An 11578-nucleotide genomic window follows, 5' to 3' on the forward strand; every position below is an offset into this window, starting at 1 on the left:
AAAATTTTAAACATATATCCACAATAATATAATACAGATTGCGACAAGCTCTCTTTTTTACAATTATAAATTATTTATACATATATATTTTTTTAAAGAAAAATCGACAATGAGTCAATCAGAAAATTTATAATGAAAAAAAAAAATATAAAATGCTTTAAAAATATTCCACACATGTATATATGTTTATAGAAAAATTTATTTCAAGATTGAATGCTGTAATTTATACACTAAATAATTAACGATGAAACACTAAATTATTATATGTATACTAAACGAAAGAAATTAAACAGACAACAATGCTTTATTACAATATTAAAAAATAAAATTTGTTCCGTAAAAAAATAAATTTATATTGGAGGTGCACGATGAATCTAAACTCATATTGATAAATATTATCTCACACACATTAAATCATGTGTTTCAACTATAGTCGCTCTAATCACATGCGAGCGATTTTCCGGAAGAGGATCCTACAGGAAATATAAATCAGACACGATTGCTCTCGTTTTTGAACAAGAAAAAAAAAACAATCGTACGCTCTTTCGTGTGTGCCGTAGTTGACAATGTATGTATGTACTTACGATTTTAACGATGGCTGAACGTAACGTCGAAAGTGGAAACGATTCTGATGGGCGATCGATAACATCACGGATGGACGGCGAACGTTCACGTCGTTGCGACCGCGAGCCTATAATACCACGGAGACGATCGATCTCGATCCATCAATCTTCACGTTGCAAAACGATGCGTCCTAAAATCAAAGATTGCAGCGATTATATTTTCAGTTTGTTCGCACATCGGGATTTTTTTCAACAAACTCGAGATTATTTTAAATAAATTAATAATTTAAAAAAACTAATTTTTTTTCAATAATATATGAGCGATATTAAGATATTTCTGAAAAATACCAAAAGATAACTACTCTAAGAAATAATTAATCTTACATTAATTAAGACAATTAATCTAAATTGACAAAAACATGTAACGTTATTTATACTCGCAACTTTTGTTAAATCATTTAATGATCGTTACTATATATAATAATATTTAATTATATTTAATTTTCTAAAAGTAATATAAATTCATTATATTTAATTTTGTTTCTTTTTTTAAAGCTATGTAATAAAAAAATTTTGAAAATTTCTCATAATAATTTCTTAGCATATAACAAAAAATTATTTTAATATTTAATATTAAATAACATTAATTTAATATTAAATTTAATTTATTATTTATGAATTTTATCTGTTATATAATTTCAATATACTAGATGCTTTTCTCTTCTCAGAGATTAAAAAAAGAAAAGATAAATCATTATTTGCTATGTATTTTTAATTTTTTCAAATATGCATTATATGTAAAATTTTATTATTAAATATTATGATCACATTCTTTAATCTAATATTAATAATTATATTTTTAAATTTTTTGATCGATTTACGCAAATTTATATATGCAAATTTAAACATAAAATTTTAATATTTCTCAATTTCCTAAATAAAATTAAAATTTATCTATACTTCTGTTTTTCAATTACATCAATCATATTGTCGAAATAGCGCCTTCAATTTTCAAGTATTAGGATCCGTCGTCTCCGTTATCTACGCTATAATTACATGTATAAAATGTACCAACTTAAGATAGCTTTAGAAATTAAGATTAAAAGACTATATATATACATATATCATCTATCTGCAAGTAACACGTACAGTCGGGGATTAAAGAGAATTGATCAAATCGACACAAATAGTAGATCAGACATGCAATTTGTTATAAATAAAATCATCGACTATCAATATCAATTATTGTGCTTATAAATGAACTAAAAAGAGTAAACATTACATATATTTAAAAAATATTTCAATTTAAAAATCAGTTAGTTTTATTGAAATTTTTATACTTGAAAATTCCAATAATCCCAATAATATCTATATAATAATAATCCTCTATATAATAATCTATCTATTAAAATCCTAATAATCTATAGTTGTTTTCAAAAGATAAAGAATTTTATAAACGAATATATTAATATGTAATCTTTTCTTTATAATTTATAACATATTTCGCTGATTGATGCATGCGATATCGTCAATTGCATTACAATTGAAAATAGAAGAGAAGAGACAAAAGCTATTATCATTATAAAATCCCTCGATTTCAGAAGGATTCACTGATAATTTGTTGATTTTAATCCCTGACTGTTATCTACAAATTTAATCCCTGACATGTCGTATACAGAGACGACATGATTATAATGTTAACGGGCAATTTATCCACGCCCTTGTACGTAATTCGATGTAACAAAATAACTTCGTCACGATTAAAAGTGTATTACATACGAGTTTCCCCGAGAACCGTCGCTGATACAAAAATGCGACTTTTATTCGGAATTTACGAACGACAAGTATATATATCGTAGAGTTGTACGCGATGTTTCGCAATAAGAGTATGCTATTTATACCTCCGCATTAATCGATTGCTACTGTACCACGATTATCACTTAGACTCGATTAAATTATTAAGTGTACCGTCGTGTATTGTGGTGTAATAAATGTGATTAGTTGTACGAGAAATAAATGCAATGCGTAAGAATAATTATCGCGCATCCTGTATTCTTTCAACGACACGACTTTGTTAAACATCATTTTTACACGAATCATGAATATAATTTCGTAATGTAAAAACTTTATTCACTTAATGGGTATTTCACAAAAAAATTACACGCTCATTTTCAATTCATTCCTTTTACAAGATTACATTTTTCGCTATTTTCAATATAATTACATTTTTTTCGTTCGAAAAGTATACACAAATCACTAAAGCGAAGATAAATAAGGTAATTATATGCAAGCTTCATAACTCGCTGTTAATTTTACTAATTGTATAATTATATTATTGCGACACGTGTATACAAAAAAAAAAAAAAAAAACGCAGTGATCTCTATATTTGTGCCTGTAACTCCACCTGTTAGCATTCGACATGAGTTACTGTTTCTAACAGTAATGCAGAGAGGGCGTTAGTGCACGGTAAACATTTTCCGCGCGATGCAATTTATGCGATTCCAACTTGCTCTAACCGTCTCTTCTCCTTTTCCCTACTTTTTATTTGCACTCTCCAATACTTTTAAGCGCTAAATAATGACATGTACATACCTGACTGTAAAAACACGTCGATGCACTTTCGATGCGTCGCACGTTCGGCGGGAAAATGATTTGCGAAGGGATGATTTATTTTCGAGCACCTTCGGAATGCGCGGGAACGTTTCGATAACAGAATTACAGTAATTGATTTTGTCGCGTGTACGATATTCAAAATGTTACCACGCACTTACGAACCTTACATTCGCGATGATTTGTCGACCGCGAGATACTTTTAGACGATAAAAAAACGCGAAAAATACGGAGCGGAGTCGACGCACAACCGTGATCGTCGCGACGCGATTCACGTTTGACGCGAAGTTCGCGATTACTCGAAGAGCAATTGCGATTCTCGTCGAAACACGAATGACGTAACGAATCGATAGCAGTAATTATATTTTCTCCTAGAAATAAAATTTAGAATAAATTAATAAAAATATTAGAAATGATCGAGATAGCGCTGATTATTACGAGAAAAACATAATCAGCGCAGTTGATTACAGAAGGAAATATATATCTGAGTTAACGCTCACTTAATAGAAATAAAATATAACGCGAAATATGCGAGGACGAAATTTCGATCGATTATCTCGACAAGAGCGGATCATCGATACGTACGGAGAATTCGTAATAATAATTAATAATGATTACGTGCGATATTTAACATGTATTACGACGTACGTCTGACTTTACGAAAGATATTCGCGATATGTTTTCGAGCGCGGAATACACTTGAACGATTTAATTATCGCGAGATTTACGGCACAATAAAGACTGCGACTTGTCGCGACCACTGTTCACGACTGACCGCTCACCGTAGTTCAAAATTCCGAAGTCAGCCGAAAAGCGTTGTTTCAATTCCCGAAGTATCATCGACGTGGCGCGCGCGAATTAATTTATAGTTATTTTAATTCGAACTATTTTAATAGACCCTAAAAACATGATTAAAATGTTGAATCAATTATTACAATTTGTTCAATATGCAGAATTTTGCAATATTAGAAATAATATTAAAATAATAAAGTGCGCTGTCGATATAGTATTATAAAAAGATATTATAATAGTATTATAAATTATTAAAGATTAACTAAATTATAATGTTAATATTCGTCGCATAAATAATAAATATACAGATTTTAATAACTAAATTAACAAAAATACATAGTTTTTATTTTCATTAAAAGATTAAACAATGCAAGAATTCGATGTCATGCAGCAGAGTCTTTATTTATATACGAAAAAAAGTCATCCATAGAGATATGTTGCTGGCGTCATTTACATAATATTTCTTAGACGTATATTAATATGTTTTTTCAGATCTCATTTATCGCTCATTATATGAGATATATATAATATATATAAAAATGGTCGTTACACTATTGCGATAAATATCGTTGACTCTTTCGATTAAATTAGGAAGCAAGCACGTGGTTATGTACATATAATAGTTCTCGCAGTATTATAAAATTTCGTTTAACAAAAAGCGTAATTAGAGACGTCATCGTGCATCATCATGATCTTATATCTTCAACGAAAATTCTTAAAACAAACTAATGTTATTTTATATTTTTTTTCATATCTTTCCAGAGCAAAATTTGTTCTTCCTTTAATTTCGTATTAAAAAATATGAAGATTTTTTTTCCCTAATTTGCTAACGTCTCTATGTATACTTTACATGTTTGCTCATAGGCATACATCTGAGAAAATAAATACGGGGATCGATTCTTTAAAAAATATATATTACAATATTGCACTTAGGGTAAATGTACACGATAAAACGCGTATAAAATATACAATGAGTTCCTCTATCGAGGCACTAACGACAAGGAACACAGAAGTGTCACATAGTACATGCATGGTTGTTTGTGCACAGATTTTTAACGTTTGCATTTACATGATTTTATTTTATCATATGTCTTAGGCGTCGTCTTCACTTACATGGAGAAAATTTAAGTCTAAAATATCCATAGGTATATCCACAAGAATATTGTTTATCGCATTGATGTTTGTAGTACTAAGTCAGATGTACTCTTTTTCAAAAATAATTATATACATAATATATAATAAAAAAAAATATATATATATACATATAATTATTAAATAAATGTATATCATTACTATTCATATAAAACAATATCTTCTGAATTAAAGTATATCAAGTTTAATACAATTATTGCTCAAAAGAATCACATTTTTTAAATGCACCTGCTTCATATATCCTCTAAGCAAAAAAGTAGATATACCTACACATATTTTGAATGTAATCGATACATGAACAAGCATACACCACATGTGTGCACATAATTATACATACATATATTTTTGTTCGTCGCATCTATAATTACTATATGATTATTGAATCAATGTGATTATTAAGGCGGACAAATGAGATTCTCGTGTTTAACTTCAATCCTTTTATCCTTTAGATATAATTAAATGTCGCACTTGTTGTTCGCATTTCAAAATTTTATTATTCGCGACAAAAAGTTAGACAACTGTATTGGTTACTACTGGTTACATTAGCCATCAGCATAGCATTCAATAATGTAGTAGTAATTGGCGATCCATTTACACTTAGAGTATAAATGGAAACATTTCTTTTAAATGATCTTTTCGCTTATTACAACCATAATACAGTTGGCACATTATCAATTATCAATTATTTCACAAAAATATTACATTATGCTTAGACGGAAAGATATTCACAATACTATACAAATATTATGCTTCATATAGTTACTTAAATGATATAATCATGACTTGTTACTTAAAGATATGGATAATTATTACAATAAAAACAGCAATTTAAAAAATTGAAATTTCATATGTTAAAATTTTTTAATAAAATTCATATAATTTCTTTCATATCTTGTGACATAAAGTTTAAAAAATACATACATATAATATGTATATATTTAGATATTACATCTTTAAGTGTTTTAATGTTTAATACATATAAGAAAACTTAATACAAGAGAAAATAAGAAAGAAAAGCTCAATATAAAATATAATTTCATGTCATCACAAAAGTTAAAATTGATTAAATAAGAAATCTCAATTTATTTTACAATAAATGATAAATAATTGCCGCTCAAATTTTATCATTAGAATATATTAGTAATTTATTTTGATGGAAAAAAGTATGCAGCACACAAGTACACGCAATTATTTATCTGTAAATAAATATAATACCTATATGTATGTAGATGCGTTTAGAGTTTTAAAATAACATAATTCATTGTGTTCTAGGCTAACATCTTATTCATTTGTGCTTTTTATATACATCTATAAACTTATTAATTATGTATTGTTCATGATCGCTAAATATTAGTAATTTGGAATAATGGATGGAATGAGAGTATTGTCGATTAAAAACTAGATATATGTATATTTCACTTATGAATTCTCTCACGGTTCAACTCGAGATGTTTACATTTTAAGATTTATGAATCATGCCTCTTATATAAAACATATATCTTACTGAGAAGCACTCAGTTGCGCATTGATTACGCAAATTATCATGTAAATAAAAACGCACAGTTATAAACATATACTAACAAACGCAAAGTGTCACCACTTTAGATAATTCTGTCTCGTGTACTTAAATGAAAAAATTTAATTTGACAATTATCTCATATTATTTATATCTCAGCGACTAGTTCTCCACAGATGTGTGTGTGTGTTTCTAGTCTCGCCATTCTGCTATGTCTTGCCCATTATAAAAGAGATATATGTATTTGAATATATATAGTTTTTTTATATCAATATAAATGGTGATAGTCTATATTTCTGCATAACTTCCAAGCTTCCAAGCCATGCTATATGCAAAGTTATTGCAATGTACTTGTAACTGTCATCATCCTGAAATATGGATAGCAATCTTGAGACTGTGGTCGATCGATGATATCACATTTGTTCCAGATATTAAGAACTAAAGTCTTTTCATACATCCGTATTAAACAAGACGGTACATAACAAGCACATACAATAAGCTTATTGCAGTTAAATTGTATGAAAATACATTTTTGAGATTACTCTTTAAGAGAATACAGTTCGATAATTATATATAGCTCATATATTCTTAAACCTTGAATATATATCCTATCTTCGTTATGAAGGCCACTCAAAAGACGGGACATGATAGAATTTCGCTATTCGAAACTAAATATTACAATTGCCGTGTAGCAAGAAAACAGAGAGATCATATAAATATTATTTTAAAATATGTAAACTAGTAAAAAAAACCTCCGTTGTATGTTGTAAACATTTTATCACACACTTCATTGTAATAATCTCATACTTAGCACCCCTGACATCCATGACTGTAAAAAATGATGAAGCAAGATAATACAAGTAATATCCGTCGATTTACGCTGAAAAAAAATTTCAAAACTGTATCAAAAAATTAGCAATTAATCTTTCAGAAAGTAAAAGTATAGTTATATAAGCAGTACATTCTTAAGAATGTACGGCAAATGTAACATTTTAATAAATTGATAAAAGTTTTCATTAAAACATTTGTTAATTTATTTTGAATATTTTACTTATATAGGTTTGAATTAATTAGTTGTGCTTTTCACAAGCCAATATTGATCAAAATTTTAGTACGAAATATATTTGGTGTGGCACGCAATCTCGATTATTAGATATTTATTGTGATACATACTATCTCATGAATATTAGAATTTCATTCAAAATAACAGTTGAATATTTTGTGTAGCGAGAATCCTCTTTCAATTTCGACATATTTAATTCTATTCATATAAGTGAGATTACATATATTTATGAGAATAATACCTATGTCGTAGCAGAGTATATTGAATTATATTCTCGTACATTCGAGTATGTATTTCCCTTCAGTCTTGAAGAAATCGTTTCCAGAAGAAATTGAAAATAGATATATAAAGAATAGATTAATATGTCTTAAAACTGAAATGTAACAATACAGTAATGTTATCTATCAAAGTATGAAGCAAAATTATAAACGTTTAAATATATATCATAAATTATTTAAAATCATAATTTTCAATAATAATTTGTGACAAGAAAACAAGTGAAATATGTATAAAACTTTTAAATTAATAATAGTATTCTCTATTGAATTTCTAAATATCTCGGAAAATATTCACAAACTTAAAAACTTGTCACATTTTGATAAATATTAAACAAAAATACAAAGTATGTGAGTATATGTATAAATCTATCAATGGAGTATGCTCATGTATGTGGTCTACATTTCAGATCATTTTTCATAATTTCACTTATTATAAGAAACACGTCTATAACTAACTAAAACAATCAATTACATTATTTACACAGAAAATATCACTTCTATAACAAGTTTTTTTTATTTATATATATAATTTTCAGACATTTATAACACATGTATGTGTTATAGTTGTTTGAAAATTATTAGTGATTTTTTGTGCAAAAACTTCTATTAATATTGTATATTGTATTTTTGTCAATTATAAAAAAGACTTTAACATATCATTTTTTTAAATCTGAGCCGATATTTGTGTTTATATATTATATCTTTTTCAAATATTTAATATAAGTTTAATTTAATATAATAAGCTTTATATATACATACATATATAAAATTGTATATATATTATGTATAAATATATAAAACTCATTATATTAAATTAAATTTATATTAAATATTGGAAAAAAAAATATATACATAATTTTAATAAAAGTGTGTATTTTGAAATAACTATCTAAATCATAGTACTGTAATAAAAATATAAAATTTAAATATTATATAAAAATCCTAGATTTTCAATATTTTAAATAATAACGATATATGAAATGTTTTTGCATAAAAACTCAGATTTTCTTATCACAATAAGAAATATTGTAATTCAATTTTACTATACCTTTTGATACTACATAATTTATGCAGAAAATTGAATCAACATTTGTTGAAATGTTGTCGTCCCAACAGTAGTAGACATTTGACTAATACTGTTGAATAAAGATTCTGCTTGTAGATTCTCTGGCAATCTAGTAAGAAACTGTGCACCATGTACAAAGTCCATTTTCAATAACTCTTCCTGATACAAGTGCAATACTCCTAGCGCTGTTCTGAAGAGGAACTCATCTCCATCTCTGAGAAAGACATCCCAGACTCTACATGCAACATCAAGAGGCATTGCTTTGGCATATATAGTATATAACCAATCTAATAGATATAAGTCTGGACTTAATCCAGCTACAGTGAAATGGGAAAAGACTTTTGGCAGCTTATGCGCAAGAGCACTGGAATATACCTTGTAATAAGTGTTCATTCTTTTTTGGTCCAATGTAAAGGCGGCCCTGTGACAAGGATAATTTAGCAAATTCGCGAAGCAAGCAAAGGCGTCTGATGGTTCCATGTTTAATGATAGCACAGCACCAACAAAACTCATTCCTTGCACGTAGCCTACGTCCGGTCTATATACGGCATATGCTGCCAAAATACCCTGAAGGCTATTGGATAATGGTCCACCCTCTTGAAAGACACATAAGGTAGGAAAGGTACGAGATACATCTAATCTGATTGCAGCTAATGACTCATTGTTTGGACTCGACATTGCTCTGTCTAAGCAAAGATTATAGAGATGTGGCGTTATATTTAAATTATTCGAAATTGCTAATTTCCATACTCTACCACGTACACTCGGCGGTAAACCACGCCACCATAGCTCCCTCACTTTCTTTGTATTCTTAACACTTTCGAATTTAGGTAAGACATACACATTCCACGTATTAGAATCTTCGGCTAATCTTTCCTCTTCTTTCAGCTGTTGCTCTCGTTGTTGCTTACGCTCTTTCTCTTCGCGCAATTCTCTTTTCCTTGCTGCTTCTAAAATAGCATTGTATTGCTTACGATGTCGTTCTTCTTCCAGCACATTTTTAGCTGGTAAATTTGCTGGTCTTGGCTGTTGAATTAAAGCTGTACTACCGCCTACCTTGTCGATATTTCTTGACGGACTACTGGTAGGTGTCGACTGTTGAGAATCCCGATTTTTCCATGGAAACACATTTTTTGTAAAAAGTGAGTTTAAGCCCCAACGTTTACTTGCCTTGTCGTTTTTTTCCACATGTTGCTCGTCAGATCCCAGGAAGCTTCCTGACGGTGATATTTCGCTAAGGGAAGACACTGTGCTGCTACACGACCGTGGCAGGCTATTCCTTGGACTGCTATTCGCACTAACATTCTCAAGCTTTGTATATTTGTCAGTTTCAGGTTTGCAGGATCGTTCCTTACCATTACATGGAGATTCCAAGTACTGAGAAGTACAGTCGATTTGTGTATTGTTGGGAGTTTTAGTTTCCTCCACAGAATATAATTGCTTCGTGGAAGGATTGTAAGCCAAGGACATACTTTCCAGGGCATGATTCAGACTGGTTCCCGCTACTCCTACGGAAACTATGTTACCCGCGTCGTACCACTTGTTTTCTCTAATGTGCACGCATAGAGCCTTGGTCTTGGTTGCTGGTATGGGCGCCACATCGCATGCTAACGCCTCGTCGACGTTGACGCTGTCGCAACGCACCGAGTCCCCGTTTAAGGATACCAATTGCTGCTTGCCGACTTTCGGCGCGATGTTACTGGCGATGTAGCAACCAGACTCGCGTCCGGCGACCTTCACCACTTGGAAGCTGTTGGTGGCATTATTGTAGCGTGACTTTATGCTTTCTCCCGAGGACACCTGGAGACTCTGCGAGACAGGAATCGGCGCGTTGGTGCCATTCAAGCGTGAAGACGTTACGGGACTCTTCATGGCTGGTCGCAATCTCCTAACCTCTCGTCCAGGTCGCCTCTATTCGCGGTGGATGGCCGTTCGCGCGTCGAGTTCTTCGACGCGAGATTCACGAGTCGGTGCATGCTTCCTTATCGATTGTCAGAGGTCTGCTAAGGGCCAACATGGAAAACGACGGTCCGTTTCGACGGTCCAACGATACGTCGACCGCTACGCGTCCATAGACGATTCCCCAGCGACTCCTAAAGCGGAGGATAAGATCGGTCACTCGAATGTCACGCGCACGTCACATATCTGTCATATTCTCGGCGACCGTCAATCGTAATTCGAATTCTATATCCTCTAATATAGATAAGATACTCACTCGTCGATTGCGCCTAAAAATACAGCATCCGACATCCGATAATATATATATACATATATATATATATATATATATCGGATGCGAGGCCGGAGCCCGGAGCGAGAGGATCGAAATATATAGTCACAAACCGCAGGAAAAAAAATCACGCTCTTTGAAATTAATCGCGAGATCAAGGAGTCGCGGATGCATCACTGAAATCACTATTACACACTAAAGGCTGCTACGCATGAAATTATTCAAGGATAAAAACGTAACTGAAACGGTTCTATAGGAGGTAAAATAATTGCGACTTATATTCTACTAAATAACGGATTACATAATT

The 11578-nt window shown here is 30.6% G+C and overlaps 1 protein-coding gene across 4 annotated transcripts in view; it reads right to left on the minus strand.

The window, feature by feature from the left end:
* Positions 1-11523, minus strand: part of LOC140668706 (TBC1 domain family member 14) — a 12192-nt gene extending 669 nt beyond the window's left edge. The window contains exons 1-4 of one of the 4 annotated variants that reach the window (XR_012047217.1): positions 11257-11522; positions 9024-11134; positions 7939-8070; positions 4290-7514 (exon numbers count right to left, since the gene is read on the minus strand). Coding sequence is in view for 2 of the 4 variants with exons in the window: in XM_072897954.1 (XP_072754055.1) it covers positions 9042-10913 (1872 nt within the window). In the remaining 2 variants the exon portion in view is untranslated. Of the gene's footprint in view, positions 755-4289; positions 7515-7938; positions 8071-9023 lie in introns of those variants that run through there. The other 3 variants (XR_012047216.1, XM_072897954.1, XM_072897955.1) reach the window with 3 other exon arrangements.
* Positions 11524-11578: the final 55 nt, after the last annotated feature.

The sequence above is a fragment of the Anoplolepis gracilipes genome, chromosome 8 (assembly GCF_047496725.1).
Source record: "Anoplolepis gracilipes chromosome 8, ASM4749672v1, whole genome shotgun sequence".
Classification (NCBI taxonomy): Eukaryota; Metazoa; Arthropoda; class Insecta; order Hymenoptera; family Formicidae; genus Anoplolepis; species Anoplolepis gracilipes.